Source organism: Falco punctatus (genome assembly GCF_963210335.1).
Source record: "Falco punctatus genome assembly, chromosome: 1".
Classification (NCBI taxonomy): domain Eukaryota; kingdom Metazoa; phylum Chordata; class Aves; order Falconiformes; family Falconidae; genus Falco; species Falco punctatus.
Window position 1 is genome coordinate 99653750 of NC_137580.1, and position 22827 is coordinate 99676576.

Genomic DNA, 22827 nt, shown 5'->3' on the forward strand with positions numbered 1-22827 from the left:
CAAAAATATAAAGCACATTTCAAAATGTTCACGCAGTTCAGCTACATGTTGAATTTGAAACCTCAAAGTGGCCAGAAAGACAGTTTCACAAAATCTATCAAATTTCTTTAGGTGTGATACAGGAGGTCAGCGTGTTCTGGGTGAAGCAACAGCAATCCCATATGGTTTGTTTACAGAACAAAACCCGATAACCAGTTCCAGAAAAAGCCCTCACCAAGTCCAAGGGTCCTTTGGAGTGTGTTTAGGGAAAGAGTTCTTCCAGAACTGACAGAATGTACAAAACCGTCCAAGATCTTTAGGGAGAATGCTCAGCTCTGACATACTAGACCTTCCCAGCACCAGCCTGTGAGGTCCCAGGATCCAAATAAATCTCAGTGTGCAGACATGCTCTGGACCCCTACACTGACTCAAGAAAACCAAAGCAGAGTCAGACCCAGCTGGATTTCATTCAGTGCTTGTTTGAGAAGGAACGGGCCACGTCAGAGCTGTCTGTACTTTCAGCCTACAGAATAAAGCCTGCACAAACGATGTACCAGAGCATCTCCTTCTGAAACGGGGAGAACATGCTGGCTGGGCTTCCAGGGACACAAAGCAGGGCTCCGCTGTTCTGCCAGCCACGCTTCAATAGCAAGAGCGGCACTGGGGTTAACAGAAAGCGCGTCACTGAGGACTTCTAAAAGTAAAGATTTTTTCAAAAAATGTGGTCTGCCTCTATTTCACAATATACTTCTTTTTCTTCTTCATTCAGAGGCTGCTCCTTTTGCATGACGAGCTGTACTTCACAGCTCTTGAACAGGTCTCCAGGTGACAAATTCAATCTGTCTTCGAAGGTGAAACACCATAATTAAACTCTGTATTCTAGCTGTAGTCCTCTTGTTTGCTGACTGTGATAAGGCACCAGTTCCACCACGATTCACCATCTGTGACTTCTTCCCCCTTGGTACCAATTTATAATTAAAATCATTCAAAACAACTTTGCAAATAAATATTTTTTAATTAATGCAATGCCACAATATAACTGGAAGTACAGGAGAAAGCCTGATGCACATCACACTGTCCAACTTGAACACAACCTCCTGCCCTTCAATATTTGGGTTTTTTAAACCACCTCACTCCGCACCCAAAGTAGAGGGGTCTTTACAGTGAGCTTTTTAACCAAAGTCCCTTTGTTTTGTAAATGTTTGAAGGAAAGGACAGCAGGAGACAGAAGTCCCTATCAGCGATACATTCCTGGGCAGGCAACTCGCTGTCTGACGCCTCTCATCACACAGATGACACACCTCTACTATGATCACATTTAACACACATGCCTGACATATTCACAAGCTAATTTTACATGTTTATTAAATAGAACATTACTGTACCATGCCAAAAAAAGATACAGCAATATGCAGAGCTAAGAGCATCACCATTTATAAATGTAACCTGTCTCTGCTAGCAGCAGTTTCCACAGTATTGTTCCTGACCCAGAGATAACAGACTGTCACCATGTATTTCAATGCTTCCACAGCAGACTTCAGTTCACCTCCAGAAAAGTGTCTGACAAAGTATCTTTTCAAAAATTGAAATCAGAATGCATTAGTTTTCAAGCACCAAGAAGTTTTTTCTTTTTTTTTTTTTTTTCCTTGAAACTTATCTGGATGAATCACTCATCCAGTTAAATGCTTGATCGTGACTTAAGCTGCAGTAACATGAAATCCCTGGAGTACACAGCCCTTCTACATCACACGATTTTTAATGTAGCAATGTACTCAAATTATTCTATATGTAATAAATGAAGTAAATTAAATATATATAAAAAAGAAAAGCTGCTGAATCCGGTATGCCACAGAAGAAAACACAATGAACTTCTCTTTAAATATCTTTAATGGGATTTTTTTGAAAAGTACATGACAAAGCATTTAAATTCTTTTTAGGTTACACTTTGCTAATAACCTAAAAATACAATTCCAAATTGTTTCAGAGATAAAGAGGTGGCTAAAAATATCTTGCTAAACAATCTGTTACAACATGCCTTTTTGATTACTTATGACAGTGATATCTTCAGCAGATAAAAAGATGGAAATGACAGAAAAGGATGATTCTTTATTGACAGCGAGTATCTAATTTGAGTGGGGGAACCGTAAATGGCAAAGGGTTTATCTCCAAACTGATAACCAGCTTAGCCTATCTGGTGCCATTAGCCTACTAGCAAGAAAAATTTTAAATCATCAGCTTAAGCGTAATCCAGACAAAAGGTTATCCCAGGCAGCATTTCTAATTAATACTGAGCAATACAGGCTGCCTTTTAATAGCAAGTGTGCATGTTTTAACTGAAACCAGCACCTATGATAGGATTAACTACAGTTTTATATTTAGAGTGTCACAAATATAACAAGGAATGAATGGAGCGATTAGACTCATCAAGTTTCCTGAGCGGTCCCTGCAGAAGCGCTGACGGGGCGCTCTCAGCCATGGAGAGCTGTGGAAGAGCACGACGCGCTCCTCCCGTGCTCCTCTGAATTATTTATCCTGGATGCATGCCTGCCTGGGGCACGATGTCTGTTTCTCCATCGATTATTCTGTGACAGCGGAGTACAACTGACCTTATCGATCTAAAGCCACCTCTCGTTTCACTCTTTGGATCCCCTTACCCATCTGCAGCACTCGACAGGGCTTTTCTGCAACCCTGCCACAGCGACTCCCAAGAAATCTCAGAAGCTAGCACCAGCCTCAGCTGTCCTTCCATCCCTCCTGCAACATCACGGACAGCTGTACTCTGTTGTCTTTTCTACACGCAAAAGGATGTGAGAGAAAGGCATGAAGCACTGGAGAGCGCGATCCGAAGAGCAGTAACGTCAGTCAGTCGCACCTCCTCTCCTACAAGCCCAGGCGCTCAGCTACAGACAACAGAGCACCGTCCCCTGTCCGGGGGATGCTGCAGAGACAGAGGTGCCTGTGACTGTCAGCACAGCATTTTGGGTGTCTCATTGAGGCAGAGAGAGCACAGGGAAAGCCTCAGGGAGCAAAGCAAGGGATGCAGAGGACCAGATATGCTGCATCCACTGGTGAATGAGACACGGAGCTGAGCCAGAGGCTGGCCATGATTCCCACAGCACCAGCTGCCAGCCACGCCAGGGATAAACAAACGGCATCAGGGAACCATGCCTGATCGCCTGCTTTTGCTCTTTGGGACGGTATAAGATAAATCTGCTTTAATTTTAGGCTTTCTGCCTTTAAGGAATATCTCCACTATGTACAATAGATACAACTCCGTGCCCCATGTCAGCTGTAATAATAAAAAAGCACTGGGTTTGCTTTCAGGTCTTTTTGAAAGAAGGAATCCACTGTCGTAATTCCACTGAGAGCTGGCAAATGTTACTTGCTTTAACTTCATCTCTGTTTTGTGGCAGAACTAAGATTTATCATCATTTTCACAGAATCAAAAGCTTATCCCATCTCAAGGGATCAGATATATTTAACAAGTAGAGACTGAGATGAACCTAATTTAAACTCATTTTTTACGAGTATTTCAAATGAACTGTAGCCAGAGTGTACCTTATGATAGAAAACATCAATAAACCTAAAGATATTTTTACCTCTATCAGTAGTCTTTCCCTTTCCATCATTCTCTCAGTATTTTCCAAGTCATCTTCTGACACGTGAATGTGGTGAATGAACATTTGATTAAGTGGTTGCTCAGGTAACTTTCTTCCATTGTTCTGTTTTCAACATATTATTCCTTAAAACTAAACATACTTAACTCTTGAAGGATGAGAACTGCAACAGTAGCTTTTAAAATGCTTTGTTAGCTTATATTTAATAACAAGAAAGTTTCAGTACATGCTAATAAAAGCACTGTTAGAAGTTGAGCAAAGTAGATTTTTTCCTGCAAATATTCTAATTTATAAGGGCAAAAAAATCACTTTGCTACTCCCATAAAATACTCTGTAAGAATACTGTACCAAATTACCAATTTGATTAAATAGTTACACTGCTATTTTTAAAAGTATCTTGGAAGTTTTTTAGAATGTTAGTTTTGTCCCTTTGTGACGCAATCATTACTATATAAAATATTGTCTCATGAATCAACCATTCCACTGCAATGTCGCAATGACTCAGAACAACATGTGTGCGTCTCCTTCCCTCGCAGGATCCCCTGCCCGAGGACTAGAGGGACAGCCTTCCCCAGCCTCGCTGCCCTGCACAGTCCCAAAACTCCAACAACGGCTGCTTACCTCTTCATAAAACTTCAGTTGAGGGACAGCTTCATCAATCTCATTCATGCAATAGTCTTTAAAAAGCAAAAATCCTGGAAAGAAAAAGTAAAAAAAACAAAGAATTTCAGAAAAATAGGTATCATTATTACAGTAACTTGTAAAAAGGGATACAAAACCACCCAGGTAACATCATGAATCATATATACCGGTGTTAGTACTCCTAACTGACAAGGCTTGGCAATACTGATTACCAAGCTGGCTCTACAACACTCTGAGCAGAAAGCGATCACAAACCTCACTCACCTCCCAAAGTCATATTAAGCATATTCCAATTTCTACCTGCTGAGAAATTTATGAGATGTTTACATAATGCACCAAAATATCCCATTCCTCTTCACAGATCAGATTTGGGTGACATTTTTATTTTTGAGAGTAAAATCTAGACACTATTCTCAGTTTGTTTTGGTTTGGGTTTTTTTGTGGTTTTTTTTTTTAAATAGATTCACCTACATTCTGTTGATAAAAAGCAATCTCTCCTGCATACTGATTTTAGAATCACTGGGTAATGTTACCTCTAATAGGTTTTATAGCACAATAAATTACATCAGGGTCTTTATAGTTCCTTTGCAAGTCATTTAAGGCATGACCTCTGCAGCCTGCTGATGAGTGTTTTCCATTATAAGATTTTAATGCACCGTTACAAGCTTCAGCTCATGGAAGTACTGTCTTTACATGTGCCTGAGCTGGGACCTGCTACCCTTTTATTTTACGTGGAAACCTCTTGTCACGGCTAATCTTTTGAGCTATCTGCAAGCCCCTCCAAGCTGTACCTGAACATGCTCTCAGTTCACTGCAGCAGGCAATACCTTTCCTTGTTTAGGGTGACTGCACAGTTCCTGAAATCACACCCAACTTCTGGAGGCAAGCCCACAAAAACGTAAATTCAAATCACAAAGCGAACAAGAGAAGGCAGAGCAGCTAACCCAAGGGCTGGCACGGGCTGGGGACTGCTCCATCCCGCTCTCTTCTGCTCAACTCCTCTCCCAACAGGGCAGCACATCAAAATATAAGATGCCCCTTTTCAACTTAAAATATATATGTACAAAAGACCTACTTTTTTTTTTTTTTAATTAAAATGTCATTGTAATTTGAAGTTACAGCAAAACTGTATTAACAACAACAACAAAAAAGCAGCACATCACTGAAGGTTCAACTAAGAAATAATACAGCCACCACCTACAACATCTCACGCTTTCCAGAGTATACTATCTTTAAAAAAAAAAAAAAAAAAAAAAAAAAACCACTTCACGTGCTACATAGTAATTTCATCGTAGTATGTACAGGAGAGCATTTAACTGCCAGTTAAGAACATCATGTCCTTTCAACTCCTTATCATCTAATTTTATCAAAGACCTAAGTAAGAAAAAAACCCACCAACTCCTCAGAAGCAAAACCATTAGTCACAGTAGACAAAGCAATGCTGATGAGGCAAACAGAAGCTTTACTTTATAATGAAAACATTTCTTCCCGGTAGCCCCTTTAGCTCGATCTGGATCCCAAGTTAAATTTCCTATTAGAAGAGCTTGCTTTCCTGGGGTCCCCTGGATTTATGTTGTCAGAACCCAGAACCAGAACACCAGAAAAGGCATTATGATCAGATAACTCCTATACTTTGCTTGACTCATTTAGTTGATGAGGATATTTTGATATCTGGGTTTTGTTCTCTAAAAAAGGACAGAAATCTTATTAAGAGATTCTCTTATGAGATTCTCCAAACTTTCTAATGATTTTCAACAAAAAGAATCATTCTTGAAATATTTTATAAACAAATGTGCTTTTTTGAAAGCAAACCACCCAACACCAAATTTTCTGTTCCTTAAAAGCAATTTGCAATTAGAGTGCTTTTTTTTTTTTCTTTCTCTCTCCTTTTTTTTTTTCTCTCTTTCTTTTTAAAAGGCTGGTCTTAGTTCCCTTTTTACTGGAAATGTTCTTAATAAGTTGCCTTCCTTTACTGCAGGGGAGACAGGAGCAACACACCAGAGCAGACCCGGTGATGCCCATGCCTCACATGGTGGCTGGAGCTCCCAGCCAGCCACCAAACCAAGTCAGCCGTCACAGCAGGGCCACAAGGGCTCCCCCCCAGGCAGGCACCCCAAGCAAGTCACAAACTGTCCCCATGGCTGCCAAAACCCAGGCAAACCCACCCAAAATCACTCATTGCTAGAGACAAATGGGGAGAGCACCCCTCTCCGCGCACTCCCCTGCCAGAGCAGTAACCATGGCACGAACCCGGTTTTGAGAACAAAACCTGCCACTTACAGAACTGAACCTAATTCATTATTTTACACATGATCGAAACAGCAGTAGCACCAAGCAAAATAATGCTGAATTGGCCAAACTTTTATTTGGACAATAAACCAAAGAAGATTACAGTCGTGTAATTAAGAGACCAAAGAGTGGCACAAACAGCAATGAATGCAGTGAAAGAAAAAGCCCTGGCATGGTCCCAGCTACTGGCTGTTTACCAAAAAAACCCACAAACAAAAAAACCCAAAAACAAAATAACCCACAAAGACAACTGTGGGAGAAGTGTGAAAATATACCAACACAATTTTTCAGCAATGCCATGCCAGACATTTTAGCCCTGTTTAATGTCTTCCAAACTTTTTAATTTAATTATTGCAGAGAAAGAAAAGGTTCACAAGACCAGAGAACAAGCAACAACAGCAGGCTTATGCTGCCTGGGTTATACAGCCTGCTGCTCACCAAATCTTTTTTAAACTGTATTGCTATGCAAAAAAACCTAGAGACATCCAAAACAAGAAGTTAGAAACTTTTATAAGTTATTAATATAGTCATAATGTTACAGCCATATGAATAAATACTGAGAAAATGCTGTCAGTCAGGTTCCAGCGAAGATGAGCAGAATTACTACAGCAGCATTTTAAAGCGTATGATAAAAAAATATTTTTTTTAAATTAAAAACTCTGCAGTAAAATAAATTATAGCATGAAACATCTCTTCTCCTTGAAGTTACAAATGTTGTAATTATTCACTAGCAGCACACCCAAGATATTCCAGAATCACAGAATGGTCTGGGTTGGAAGGGACCTTAAAGACCACCCAGTCCCACCCCCTGCCATGGTCAGGGACACCCCTCCCAGCCCAGGCTGCTCCCAGCCCCGTCCAGCCTGGCCTTGAGCCCAGCCAGGGATGGGGCACCCACAGCTGCCCTGGGCAGCCTGTCCCAGCGCCTCGCCGCCCTCACGGGGAAGAATTCTTCCTGATATCTAACATAAATCAACCCTTCTTCATCTTAAAACAATTCTTAAAACCATATCTTAAACAGGCTTGCAGGGAACGCCAGACAGTGGTTCCTCCAGCCTGGCAGCACCCCGAGGGGCAGCAGGGTAGTGGGGAGCGGATGGAGGGAGCGGGGGCAGCCCCTCGGCCCCCGCGGGTGGGCACCATGCACGGGGCTGAGCCCCCTCCCTGTCCTTGGCTCAGCCACATTTGCTACAGCAGGAGGTCACAGGGAAATTCTCTCACAGCCAGAAAAACAGTGAAGACCTTTTTTTTATTGTAATTTTTACAAGTTTCGGGGGGTGGGGTGGTAAGTGGTAAAAAAAAAAATAAAATACACCAACCCACACTTTAAAAGGTCAGTAGTATCCAAGATGAATATTATCCAAGCACTTGAGGAGTGTTTAACAAATTAATTAAAGCATCAGCTTTCCTCAACTATGCACCACTGTCTTTTCAGGGGGAAAAAAAAAAAAGATTCCTTGCAAGAAATGCTGTTTGATACCAATTATGTTGACATAAAAGTAGCTATTTCAAGTTTCCTTTGAAGAACCTATGGACTGGAAGCATTTACGTACCTATATTAAGATATACTGTATACACACAGGCAGCTTGTACAGTCAAAAAACCTGAACTTCACAGGGACCAACTCCCCTTGACAGAAAGGTTTCTAGCATTATTTTTTAAAAGATATGCTCTAATGAACAAATAAGTAGTAATATGAACCATAAGCTTTCCAAGCAACAGTTTTGAAAGGTAGACACTGCTCTGCAAGTAAGCACCAGGTTATTTCATCTACAAGTTTTCTATGTCAGTGTCAGTACGGACCCATACCTTACAACTGGAACCCACATATTTTGATTACTTTCAGGAATACGTTTCTAACAACTATGTGATGGTGCCTGCACCGGTCACCGAAATACCATCTGGTGGCTTTAGCACTGGAAAAACACTCTAGAACTGAAAGTAGATAGCCAGCTGCGGAATTCATTACTGCTGCTGAGGCGGCATTGAACAAAGCAATTGCTCGTCCCGCACGGGAGCTGTGCCAGCCGCCTCCGGCAAAGGGGTCCAGGTGCTGCAGCAGCCCTCTCCCCTCGCTGGGGAAATGAACTTCCTCCCCACTACGACATTTTACATGTGATTGACAAGAACCAGATTCTTTTGAGGTTTTTAAGTATGTCCTAATGCTTGGCTAGCACTAGGCAACCATGAGTGCTCCTCTTAAAATTAGCAACACAGACATCGGGGAAAAAATTGTAGGTGTCCAGCATCACCTTTTTCTTCAGCAGCCTGTATCTAGAGAAGGATAAACCAAGTGACGGCGTTCTTTTTAATTGATAATCTCACAGTTAATGAGATTATTTTTTTCCGCTTGTCTCATGAAAACAGGGCAAAAGGGTGTCAGGTCAGGTATTTCCTGTGTCAAAATGACAGTCACATCAGACAGCAAAATGCAGGCAGCAAAACGCATCCCTCCTTGCCCTGCCTGGACAGAGGGCTGCTCTTCTGCGCAGGCTGGCTGCTGGCTGCCTGGAGCAGCTGGATCCCACGGCTGCGCCGGGAAGCAGCTGGAGGAGGCAAATCGCTGCCACGGTGCCAGGAAGACGGGAGGTCTGCTGGAAAACTTTATTTCCAGGGATGATTGATCAGAGGCTGACGGCTAGGGACAATAAATGAAGAAGGATCTGGGGACTGTAAGATACTCTTGCAGAGCCTGGAGGAGAGGTGCGTTAAGGAAAAATCTTTGGGGAAGCCGATAAACAAAAACAGATTGCCAAGCGATGAGAGCGGTTTTTAGTGACTCATAATTGCTTCACTGAAGATTTACAACGGAGGGAATCAGAATCAGAATCTCCACTACCCAGTCAAGAGTACTGCTCCAAAGGATCTAAACATCCCAAGTATTAAGAAAAATTCAGAACATTTCATGGGTAAATTCTTCATTTAACAAGTCCTACTATTTCCCAGTCTTTTTTTTTTGAATGATTGGCCTTAAAACCATTAGCTTTTCTACAGCACAAATGCAAATGCAAACATACTCCTCCTCCTTCTCTGTTCTGTGCTTGCAGCTTGTCTGACCACACAATCCACATCCCCAGGTATCAGCACACTGGAAATCTTCCCACTGTCCTGAATTCAAACAAATCAAATTAGAGCTTAATGTTCTCCATCGTGGAAGCACTTGTTTCAACCTCCCATTGTATCAATGGATTCTGCACTTCCACTGCAGCATAAAGGAAATCTCTTCTTTTACTGATGTTCTTAGATTGAGTGAAAAATTATTAGCCAGAAACTGTAGCTCTCAGATAATAGGAAAACTAATTGACAGATGCACCATTGAATAAGTGACAGTAGTTTCAAGAAGTTCAAGGAGAACTGACAAAAAGTACAGTAAGCACAGTTAGCTACACAGAAAAATAAGACCAAGAACAGAAAGCAGGAATTAAAAAAATGATAGCGTTAAGTAACAGATAAAAGGAACCAGCAATTATTTATGAAATAAAGATGCTGACAGCTTTTGCTTTAAAGATTTCTTCTTCTATGCTATGTAATTTCTGCAACAACCAGATCACTAGTTGTTAAAGGAAAAGAAAAATATTTTTTAAAAGCTTTTTCTGGTAACACCAAAGTGATGGATGATATCAATAATACCTACATGCGACTGTGAGACAGCACCTAGCTCCAAGCCTCTTCCTTCCCTGTCTCCGGACAGCAAATTTTTCCCCATTATCTTTTCTGGACAATCCTGCACATCTAAGTTTGTCAAATGCCATTAATTGCACTAACTCTGATTACCAAGACAAAATGTCTTTCAAGGAGGGACAAGGAAGACCCTTGAGTTTTGCAGCTTAGTCTTAACTGGATGCTCACGACTGGGTATGGATGGGGAGATGCGGTGAGCAGCCGAGCACCAGTGGACTCAGGCGAGAAAGCCTGTGCCTGCTCGAGTAATCGGGCCATTCCCACAGCTCATCCCAACTGGACACGGTCCATTTCACAAGTCTGGGGGGGGGAAAGGAGGGAAATTAAGTTAGTCTATCTCTTTTTTAATAGACCATAATTTTTACTTCAATACTTATACCACATAATTATGTTTTTCTAACATGATTTCAGAAACTTTACATGAAATCCTGACTCTTAAGTCAAGGGCAACCCCCACCCCACCCCTGAATTCATAAGCCCTGCTTTTTATTTCCTGAATTCAGCACTTCTTAACAGTCAGGCCTGGGCAGAGAGCAGAAATGCAGCTGGTGACCAGCCTACACACTTCTGCCAAACCTGGCCTGGCCACTGACACCATGTTCCGAGCCGATTTCGGGTTATACTGTTTCATTACTCCAAAGCAAGCCTTCCACACTGATCCTCATCCCACGTGAGGTTTCTACACTGCCCACGCCACCTTTCTCCCACCGAGGGGCCGGCGGGTACCCATGCCAAGCTGCCTGTCCCCCACGAGCCTCCAGCTCCTCCCAGGCTATCCCAACCGGCAAATTCATCCATTTAACACACTCCATCAATGAAACTTTCAATTCACACCTCCACAGTTGCCTCGCTTTGATGCCAGCCCAGTGCTTCTTAGCAGCCACCCTCGGCTCCGCAGCGAGACCAATGCCCGTGGGCTGCATCCACCCTGGCACAAGCAATGCTCCACCTGGAGCCCCCCCCAGCCAAAAACAGCCTCCCAGCACGCGACTGCGCTGTGCCGAGACCAACAGAACCAGGCACTGCTTTGCCACGACACAGCATATTTAAAAATCATCTTTTGTTAGCAGAGCCCTTTTTTTAAAAAAAAAAAGAAATAAAATCTGCAACGTAGAACCCTCCTCTTACAGTTTTAATAAAGATATGTTGCCCTTTCCACTTGTAGGGATTAAAGCTGCCTGATTTACAGCTACTTGTAATTTTCCTGCCCTGCTACTAGTGCTATTAAAGCAGGATGCCTTGCCCCATCGGCGGGCTGGGCAGGTGCTGAGCCACCAGCAGCACGGCAGCACCAGAGGGGCCAGTGCTGGCCTTCTGCCTCCTCCTGCAGTCTAAAGGTCATTTCTGCACTCATAACGCCGTATCTTGGTCTTCACGAGAATGTCAATTAAATGAGAGCATGGAATAGTAAATATATTAAAAAAAAAAAGTAATAATGAGGAAATCCATAATAAAACAAACCTTGCAGAAAACTACTTATCTAATTCTAACTGGAATTTTATTAGTATCTGATTCAAACACCCTTTTAACAGGAGTAAATAAAAATCTTATTTAAACAAACAGAAGTGACTAGGTGAGACAGCAGAGCTAAAAATAGACGTGTTTAGCGCTGACATAAGTATTCATAATGTCACTGATTGAAAGGAAGCTGCATCTATTTACAGCAGACCTGAATTTGCTCCAAAATGCTGATGTAGACTCTTCCTAGTGCGCAAAACAGCAAATTAGAAAACAAAAATATGAAGCCATTTCCAAACCCTAACTAAACATGCTGTGTATAAATACAGAATAATGACAAACAAATAAGTAGTGACATCTGCACCAAAATCAGTTCAGGTTCGTTTCCTGCCGGCTGCAGCTAACAGCTCCGACTCCCAGGCAGAAAAAGCTTCAGCACAAGCTTCCCCAAACCAGACTGCCTGGGAACGCATGCTCATGCTCAGCAGACTTTTCCTTACGTATGGCACTGTCCTCAGTCCCTCCAAGATCTCTCCTGATCTTTCTTAGTTGACCGAACTCAGACAGCAGCATAAAGATGTCAGAGAAGCGTAACCAGAGGGACACCTGCATGTGGTGTTATCACAGATGGCTCATCTCCAGAAAAGCCTCTTGTGCAGAACTGCCAAGGAAACGGCAGGACAGCATGCAGCGATAGCAAAACTCAGCTAACACACCACAGTGCCCAGAGCAGCTGTGGGTGCCCCATGCCTGGAAGGGTAGAAGGCCAGGCTGGACGGGGCTCTGAGCAACCTGGTCTAGTGGAAGGTGGCCCTGCCCATGGAGGGAGGTTGCACTAGACGGTCTTTAAGGACCCTTCCAACCCAAACCATTCTAGGATTCTATATTTGAACCACCTGAAATGGGTCTCACCTGGAGGCAAGGCTTTGTTGCCCTCAATAAATAGTGCAACATCCTTGAGCTCTTCTCCAGCACGGTCTGTAGCATCTGTACAACAGTGAGCCAGGACCATAAACAGAGGATCGCGCTCTTGACTTCAGAGCTGGAAAACTACCAGTTCTTCCCAACATGCCATATCATGTTTTATCCCACTTTATTTTATTTGTCTCAAGGAATGAGCCCACCACTGGTACCAGTAACAGACCTGGGTCATAGACACATAAAGTTAGGGGTAGAAGTCTATCATTAAACCATATGAAAATGGTAATTCAAACCAGCCTGCAGCTGTCACAGAACAGCCAGTCAAGTTCAAAATCTCGTTCTATATGGTATACATGTTCAGTTGCCATAGCACAGGGTAATAAGACCACCTAAAAGCTCCAGAATTGAAAGAACCACCAATCTCCTCCTTCAGGAACAAAGAGACTTCCAGGGAAAACTCAGCTGCGTAGGAATCACAGCTTTGGCTGGGTACAAAGCCACAAAAATCCTCACAGCCCAGAAGGCACCACAGATTTCACTACTTTTCTTTCCAATTATGAGCTATTTGTCCTTAACCTATTTTTCCTAATAGAGCCTAATGTACATTCACTGTTCATTAAAAATAACACATCATAACAAATTAAAACATATCTCTGTGCATAAAAAGCAGGGTAAAAGAACAAATTATATTTTACAAGACAGGACTTGCATATGATGGTGAAAAGTGCAGAACAATTTCCCTAGAAGAGAATCAAACCGAGCTCAAAATTAGTCTGTAAGTTGCCAGGTAGCTTGTTTAACGATGTCTATAAATAATAATGTGAAAACAAACTTTGGCTAAAAGGTTTCAAGTGTCTTCAAAGAAAATCTGTATTTCCAGGCATATTTTCCAATAGCTTTTCACCCAGTGAAATCACTAACCCTTGTTAAAACTTGGTCAGCCACCTTCTCGAATGCCAGACTTCCATGCGCCTCAGACTCCTGCAGCCACAGCAGCAGAGATGCTGTACTGCTCCTGCCACACACGCACCTGGGACACACCGGCGCAGTCACAGACTGCCAAACCTCAATCAGCCTTACAAGGTAGAGGATCTTAAGCAGCTAATAAACCAATATACCAACTTACTGAGAGCGTTCAATTATTATTCTGCTTCAAGTCCATAACATCAGTTTGGAGCAAAACACTTGAGGTGGATTAGAGAGCCTGCATTTGCAGTAAACACCCTTCCAGTCCTCTGACAGCAGCCAGGAGTACAGTGCTTTCAAAGGGTAGGACCCGCAGCTGTCAAGATGTCAAGCAGTGCCACACCAATTCAAATGATAAAAGGATTTCTAATGAAAAGAAGAACGTGCTCTATTTTTAACATGCGGCTGTAAATCATTAAAAAAAAAATAATAGAGATGTCTGCACTTCACCCACCGCAATTGCCACTGGATCTTTGTCTCAAAAAAACCAAACAACAACCAACCCACCACGTATCATCTTAATATCTTCATGAAATGTACCTCTGAATATTGAACATGCAATAAATTATTTTTTTAAGCCATGGGGAAAAAAAAAAAAAAAAGAACAGGAAAAACTTACATCTCAACCACACTTGGTACCAATCTTTCATGTTCTGGTCTTCCTTAACGTGTAGAGTTTCAGTCAACTAAAGTCAGGCATCAAAGGCATTGGATATATCAAAGGTGAAAGAAAACACAGGGTTGTACATATGAAAAACTACCTCTAAAAGATGGAAGACTAATATCACCAAACAAATATATGTAAAAATATTCTAATTTTTAACAGACAACTATACACAGAATTGAAGGGTTTGATTTCAGTCAATCAGTTACTACGAAGAATGTGATTAAATTCCTTCACTAAAGCTCATCAAGAAAAACTTAGCACTTGAGGTTCTGTTCTTTTTTCACTTGGAAATACAAGAAACTCCCACCCCCTTTGCAAGTGGCATTAGCAGCTACTAGCAAGCTATTAGCAAGCTAACAAGTATTAGCAGCTTAACAACGTCATGATGGTTGTTTGTGGTATCAGTTCTTTCCCCATGTCACAGAATATTCAGTCCCTGTGAAGGCAGTGACAGTTGTTACTTTCCTGATCAGTAGTTTTCCATTATACAACTTTTTAAAATTACTTGAATAATGCAAGCCAGTATCCCTTTGTTACTGAAAAGCACACCATTTCTTCTGCAATGCTCTATGCTATGAACCATGCACTGTTATGAATGATTTAACACACAAAGTACACTGGGAGGTGTATTTCTACTTCTTAGAAAGGTTTGAGGTCTGTGTGCGCTTTTTCTTGGGGGAGAGCGAGGTGACAGGATCATTTGGCGAAGACAGGAATAATTTCACAACAGAAGAGTATTCTCAAGTCTCTGATGCCAGTACTCACCTTCGCAAGTACTGCTCAGTATTTTAACCACTGTAAAGAATCAAACTGTTCTGCAACAGCATGTAGGAAGCCTGTTATACCGTGCTTAAAATCAACACACAAATACCAGTAGTATTCAGTTAGTAAATACACACAGCACTTAAGTAGAGAGGAGCAAAACCACGAACACAACAGTGGCAGAGCACAGATTATTCTCCTACGTGATTTTTAAAGCCTTCCGCTAGTTCATTCTGTGTGCTCTAAGAAGAAAGCTGCTGAGAGCTGGAGGTTCAGAAACAGATGGTTCTACTTCTCTTCATACTCTTTCCCCTTTTAATCAAAGAAATTGTTGACAGAAGTAGCTAGAAACATCAAGAAACTTTTTTGCATATTTCTGAACCTACCTATCCAACCACCACAGACATGCACGCATCTGAGGGCAGAATATTACAGAGGCCCTGACGGGATGTAATGCTGTCAGTGGAAAGAGGCCAGGAAAGAGAGAAGCAACTACCCTATAAGGTTACTGCTCTGTTCCCCTCCAGAGTCTGAAGATTTCGGAGGTCTGGTGGTGTACATTACTCACCTCCTGACAGTGCACCAAGTCATGTTCTACTGCAAGAACCTTGCAAATCCAGACCAATTCCCAGGCAGGTTTGCAGGTCGTATTATGCATCATTCTTTTACAGGACAGACACTGGTACAGAACAGAAAAGCATCTGGAAGGCTTATAGTAAATACCTATGTTGGTTCTCTGCTCTGCAGATGAACTTACGAGGTAACCCATAGCCAGAACTCTCCAGCATCTCTGCTCTGCGACTTTGTAGCTGCTCGCTCTCTTGAAAGCGCTGCTGAAAGTTAGAAGACTTAACAGCTTCAGTAATTTAGAGTCTACTTAACGCTTCTCCTGGTTTCTGAGCTTTTCTCCTGTTACTAATGAGTTATCCCACTGAGATGAATGAGTAGCACTGGCAGGACCAGCGAATTTGCTTTATTAGTAGTACAGAGCTATGCAGGTAAATCTCATTAAAGTCATTATTATGCCACATTACAGACACGGAAAACTAATATTTACCTATTTCACAGTGGTGTTCAGAGAATTAATTAGTCTGTGAATTGTTTCAAGACACATTGATAAAGACTCCATGGGAGTGCAACTGCTTTGGACTGACGGAGAAAGTGCTGGGGGGCAGGAGGGGGCAATGAAGATCAGAGGCCATTGCTGTTTATTTTATACACAGGTAGAACACTCCATCAGAATGAGTTAAGAAAGCTCAAGCGAGCACAAGCAGATAGAAAACACTATCTTCGATGTGGAAGTCACTTTGCACTGTATTAAGGATGGGTTTAGAACATTTTAGTGCAAAGCCTTCCAAACTGGTCTTTGCAACCCCTTCTTGCAATCGGGTAGTAGACCTGGCAAGCCACAAAGGTCCCACCCAGCAGCAGGACCTAACTGTGGAGCCCAGCGATCCTCTGCCCCAGCTGCACAAAGACCCGGAGGCCACGCAGCCCAGCGGTGTGCTGGACGTGCCATCCCTCGCCAGTACCCATGCAGAGAGCCTGAGGCTGGCTGCCCTCTCCTCCTCCTCCTCCTCCTCCTCGGCTCCCCTGGCCACACCAGCAGGCAGATGCCATCTGGCCGCTGCAGGAGAGTGCTGCCAAAGCCTCAGGTGTGCGGCTGCAGGATGACCGAACAAATCACTGCGAGCTCAGCTCATCTGAAAGGAATGAGTTTACGAACATGCTTCCTGGGGAAAAACAAACCAACCTATGGAATGTGCACAACAAAAAGTCACTGCAGGCTGTGTACAACCAGCTCGGAGTTTACTGTCTGGTATGTATACTTGCTGAAAACTTAACCCGGGAAACATCCAACTGCAATTTCGTTCAAATAATTTATAATATGTTACCTCTATATGTTATATTCGTTATTTATCTTGCTTATCTCCTCTCCTATACTACTACTTCTGGAGTTCAGAATTTCTAGTCTGCCTGGAATTCTTGATAATCTCCCCCAAAAACTGGATAATTACACTGCTCTGCTGAGATAAACACTATTTCCCCCATGGCTTAAGTCTTCCAAGAACAATACTGTATATAAATGCTAATATATATGAGCATGCGTACATTATCCATTATGTGACATTCCAGATGACAGGATATATATTTTTCTTATTTTAAAGCTCAGACTTAAATCTGCAACTCCACTGGGAAATCACACAACTGAGTATCTTCAACCCCTCCACAAAGGCAGGCATGGGAGCATATCAGGCTGCATCCCAACAAAGAAACACTCAATTATTTATGATAAGAAGAAAACCCAAAATGAATACATACATTTTTTATAGTGACTTTGAATACCGTTTGTCCCTGACACACAAGACAGATACCTCCTTAAAACTGCCTGCAGGTAAAACGCACATAACATCAACAGGAGGAAGCTTCATCAACACCCCTCTAAATGATCTTCAGTGTAATTCATGCAAGTATCACTTTTATTTTACCACAAAATTAAAGTATGTTGAAAGAAATGTAATCTCCAGTAACATTTAAATTATGACATAAAAACTAGATCGTAATCCAAACACTAAATCAGCAAAAAAATATTGCATATAGCAAAACAGACTGGGTTTTATAAGAAGAGTGCATGTTTTCTCTCTTTCGCTGTCCACACCCCAGTTTGGTACAAGTGGAGAATTGCTGTAGAGGAACAGCTCCCCTGTGAAATGTCTTACTTCAATAGTTTCCGTTTCGGTTTACAATCACACAGTTTCCAACATCTACTTGTGGTTTGGTTTTTGTGTTGTTTTTAACTGATCATATGAAATGTGCAAGGAAAGCATGGCTCCGATAGATTCATAAAAGCCTTCTGCAGACTATCCACAGTCCGTTTTAGTTTAAACTTCAATTGAAAATAAGAAGTAACAGGAGAAATAAGATCAATCTTCAAATGGTATTTTCAATATATTTTTTTGTTCATACAGTTACTTCCCAATTTTGATGGTGTCTACTTCTGTGTGGTGGCTGTCTTCCCCAGGTCAGAAACGGAACCCCAGAATAAAACCACTTGAACAACCAACCCGCCTTCATGCTTCTACAGAAAACCTGCCAAGCAATTAACTATTTCCCCTATTTCACAGCTGCACATTATTTAACATCAATATACCAGAATAGAGTAAAATCATCGCAGTGCTACAATTCTCATGAATACTGTTAAGAAGTCCAAGGCTGTGACAGTTTCAATCATTCAAGTTTTAGATCAGTAGCTAACGTATGCCCCTGGGTGACTTCAGCTCTAAAAATACTCTCCATTTATAAAGACACATAGCATGGGGTTTTGTGCAGCCCCCCTACTCATCGCTGCCTCTCCCCAGAAGGACGGAGGACCTTGACCCACCCCTGCAGGGACTCGCACCCATCGGCTCCCCAACACGCTGGGGGAGTCAGCCCTGCGCTGGGACCACCACCACTGGACCACCGCTGGGAACACGCCACTGGCATGATCCCCCCTCCCCGACGGTGCAGGCTGGCCTGCAGCTCCAGAGCCACCACCAGTGGCTAGAAGCGACTAGGAGCAAGATCTGCTAATACTTTTGTCATCCCCTGCTCATTTAACAGCCAAAAACTCAGGTGCTTTTCTTTATTCCCAACCAAGTTTTATTGCTTTCATTGTTATTTCCTCAGAGGACTACTTAATTAGTTCAAAATGCCAACGGCACATAGATCTTATGCTTAAATTAAACAATAGCTTAAATAATGCTCTAGGGAGGTACTTTTCCCAGCCTGTTATTTTTAGATATCTCGGGGAGCGCAGCGCTACCACATTGGCAACAGAAAGAGGAAGAGCGAGAATGTTTTTCACAACAGAATTTAACTCAAGATCCATCTAATGATTAGCATCAAAATTCTGAAATAATGAAATATGCTGTGTCCATAACTAGAGAAACAAGCAACAGAAAACATGATTCATTGCCCTAAAAAAAAAAACCAAAAAACACTTTAGCTGTTCTCACCCTCGTTTGGGGTTGGTGGTTGGGTTTGGTTTTTTTTTTTTTCAACAGAAAGTTGTCACTGACAAAGCTGGAGGAAACAGCAGCCAGAACGGTCAAGAGCACGTTTCCCTCTAACTGCAGAGGGCATGCAGAAAAGTCCGTCCCCGCAGTTGCAGGCTGTCTGTGCAGAAGGAACTACAAAACAGACCAAACGTTCATCTGCTCTGGAAACTCGGCTAAAAAGCTACCAGAATATACATTAGCTATACTTAGCTGTAGCAGTGTAAAGGGAGCGGGTAAGAAGCGAGAGAGGCCCTCACAAGACAGGCGTGTGTAGGAAGAAGCACTGATACAGATGGCAAAATGCTCACCCCGGCTGGGAAGACCTCCAACTTGGAGCCTGCTGATTTAAGAGGATATGAAAGACAGTTAAATGAATTGCCCAGGAAAGATCATTCCTCACTACACAAAAGCGGATGGTAAATAGGAAAAAAAACACAACACGTTTGTAACTTGTTACGTCAACTACAAGGTTTTTTTAATTGGTTCTTTTTAGAAGTGTTATGTTCAAGAAAATAAAACAGAAATTAGATCCAGCTTTGGGGAGAACAGAAGAAAAAAACAAGTTACTTACTAAGCAAGGTGAAAAGTTTATATTGCGGTATGACCAGCTGCTGAAACAGCTAAAACATGTTCTGTTCTCATCTTTCCCCAAGACCCAAACCCAATGGCTCTGTGCAACAGATGAGAAACAGAGAAGGGTGTAGACAAACTGCCATGTCCCACCAGCTTCCATACAGTCACCAGAGAAGCCAAGGCCGAACCTAAGCCAGGACCTGAAGCTGCAGGATGCTCTACCATCATACCACTGAAGTTCTACACCAACTTTATTCCCTGCCTACAGGTAGATTCAATTTGCCAGAAAGTCCAGTCTCAGACATCAGAGTCACTCAACCGTAACTCACAAAAACTTTGCTCAGAAACATTTAACCGTGATAATCCTTTTCTAAATGGTATTATGACCTAATTCACTCCCTTTAACACTTGACAGTGACACTGGCCACAGCAGACCCCAATCCACCCAAGAGCTAGGCACACCAGAGTTCATTTCAAAACTGCCCTCGGAAAGCAGCATTTTTAAACATGCAGGGGACCACAAGAAGAACCTCATGTGCAATTTTAACACGGTCATGAAGCAGAGTGGATTCCATGTGTGAGTTAGAGATACTGGGATACCAGAAAACGTCTCTTTTTCTAAAGCAAACAGATAATCTGGTGTTGTAGCAAACAGGATGTGGTAAAAAGAAAACCAGCTAAAGGTGGTTATGCACTCCGCTTTGAGACATGCTGTACTTCCCCATAAAGCTTCTGCTGTGGAGGAAGCAGCTTCTGCAGGAACAGCCGGCTGCTGGGCTATTAAGCACTGCCAGAGCATTTTTCTGTGTGGCTCTATTATCTTCATGTCCTCTGACTCATTAGGCGATTCTTCGAGAGTTCAAGATCATCGTGAAGCATCACTCCTGCAGTCATGCCATCTTCAAGAAATGTGAGGAACCTATTTGCCTTCATGAAGAAAAAGATTTAAACAGAGGACAGAGACTTGTTTATGCAAATCTTATGAAGCCTCCAGGTCATTTTTATCCCTGGAAAGGCTGCTGCCACATCACTCGCTGATCGAGCTTCCTGCTCCAATTCTGATCTTAAAGGGCAGAGCAAAGGTTTTGGTTTCCAAGCCCAAACTGCCCATGCGATTCCCTGCAGTTGCACACCTGGGGTGAGTGGCAGGGAGGGAATTTGGGCCAATCTTTTATAGTGGGACCTGGAAAGCACTGATCCTAAAAGGATTTAAGGGCTCATTAAGGATAAACACTTGCAGCTGATAAGACCTGCACCATAATTAGAATACACGTAGGAAAACATCCAACAGGAAGGACTCCATACATGACATCAGAAAGACTTGTATCAGACAGCTGATCAAAGCCCTGTTTTTTACATTTGAAAGAAGGATATTCAAAAACAGAAAAAAAAATTACTTGGAGCTGTAAGAACGAACTGTGGTCTGGGAAAAAAAAAAAAAAAAAAAAAGAAAAAAGCTTAACAGTCCTCATCTACATCGCTTGCCAAAGGAAAAAATATGTAACCTGATGAAGTTTTATAGTTAGTATATAAGTATAAAGCACCATATACTAGATGGCTCTTTAACTGAGAAAATAAAGGCAGAAGAAGAGCCAGCAGCAAGGGGATGAACCAGCAGAATTACAGCTCATGATCAGAGACTCGTTTGACTCAGATCGACCTGAGCTCCTTTGAGCAGGGGCTGCCTCCTGCGGGGCATCCACCCCAGACCAGCATTAGCTGCAGTCTCTCCACATCCCCGCCATAGAAAGATACGACAACAAGAGTAAAAAGGTGATTAGACTTTTAATTACCTCACCATATTTATTTTCACAGCCTTTTGCATAATGCTCGCCTAAAACTGAAGGTACTTTACCACAAGCAATTATGCTAATGTCTGGAAACAGAACTAATTTAATGGCAAAGAACAAGCTAGAAAATGCAATAAAATTTAAATAAACAACCACAGTAAGGAAATACAATATTTTCGAGTGCAATGCAAAGTCTTCTGTTAAAAAGTCATGTTTATCTTTAATCTTTTTTTTTCTTCCATTCTAAATCCTACTTCAGAAGAAACCAGCTTCAGAAGTAACAAATTCCAGCAAAGTGGTCACAGAAGCCCTCCTCATTTCCAGGTAACAGAGGGCAAGTACTGCTATGACTGTACCAAGGGGAAAAGAGGAGAAAACCTCTCTGCACATCTATGAACTATGCATCTCAAGATGTGAGAAGCAAATATGCTAATGAAACTCTGGACTCTAAAATTCCAGGTTCAACAGCTACCAGCATGGGGGGGGGGTGTGTGTGTGTGTGTGTAGAAAAAACCCCGTACAATCCTTCCAACTATAATTGCTATAACTTACCAAAATAACTGCAACATTCTTCACTGTTCTTTTGAACTGACTATTAATGAAAAGTATTCAATTATAAAAACAGAACTATCTATTACATGTAAGTGTTCTGTTTGACTTGTTGTTTTTTTTTTGGGGGGGGGGGAGGAAGGGAGGAAGAGAATTCTTAATTTCATTGCCACCAAACAGAATCAAACAGTTAAAGTCATCCTGTGCTTGGTCCTTAAAACTCCACTTATTTTGCAACTACCATGCTACAGCAAAATATTAATGATTCAGCACAGACATCTAAACTGAAGCACGCACTGAGAGATGGCAGCACAAGCAAATGAGGTATCTATGCATTTACAGTATAAAATTTTTGACCAGAATAAAAAGTCATAGTTTTTATGCACACATATACAGACTACACTTCAATTACTGCAATACAATGGAAAGCTCCATGAGACTTCTATGAACACATATGTTAGACTGGTGTTTCCACAACCCTCTTTTTATGAAGCTATGAAATCCATTAATGACAATCTGTGACACTATACAAGAACACTATTTATTTTAATCTGGCAATACTTAAAACTCCCACTCCAGAATATTCTCCTACCTGCTGAGCCACACATTTCCAGGCAACCAGGAAGGGAGAAGACATTCCTGCTTCAGCCATGGAGACCAGCTAAAGCTCGAGCAGCCCAAAGATGCCCCATTGCACCACCTTCCCTGGGAAACAACGTGCAGCAGCACTTTGTTCGTGGGCATTTGCTTCCACAGTTAATTACAGTCTCAGTGTATTTCAGACAGGAACAGATCCATTAATCTCCCCAAGTATTCCCAGCCCGTTTTATGGTTTTGTCCCCATTTCACAAGACAAGAGCAGCCATACTACCCTAACAGACACATGCAAACCC

General features: G+C 42.1%; 1 protein-coding gene and 1 long non-coding RNA gene across 6 annotated transcripts in view; one reads left to right on the forward strand and one right to left on the reverse strand.

Annotated features, from left to right (window-relative positions):
- The window catches only part of GRK3 (G protein-coupled receptor kinase 3), a 76498-nt gene that overhangs the window by 34980 nt on the left and 18691 nt on the right, over positions 1 to 22827 (reverse strand). For all 3 annotated transcript variants that reach the window (XM_080403605.1, XM_080403606.1, XM_080403607.1), the window contains exon 3: positions 4218 to 4291. In XM_080403605.1, the coding sequence (XP_080259731.1) occupies positions 4218 to 4291 (74 nt within the window). The remainder of the gene's footprint in view (positions 1 to 4217; positions 4292 to 22827) is intronic.
- LOC308070193 lies at positions 4298 to 21880 on the forward strand. 3 transcript variants are annotated; one of them, XR_013930653.1, is made up of 3 exons: positions 4298 to 16801; positions 17952 to 21368; positions 21645 to 21880. It is a non-coding gene; the product is annotated as an uncharacterized lncRNA (long non-coding RNA). The 3 variants fall into 3 exon arrangements; XR_013930654.1 differs by having other exon boundaries at positions 18005 to 21368; XR_013930652.1 differs by having other exon boundaries at positions 4298 to 21368.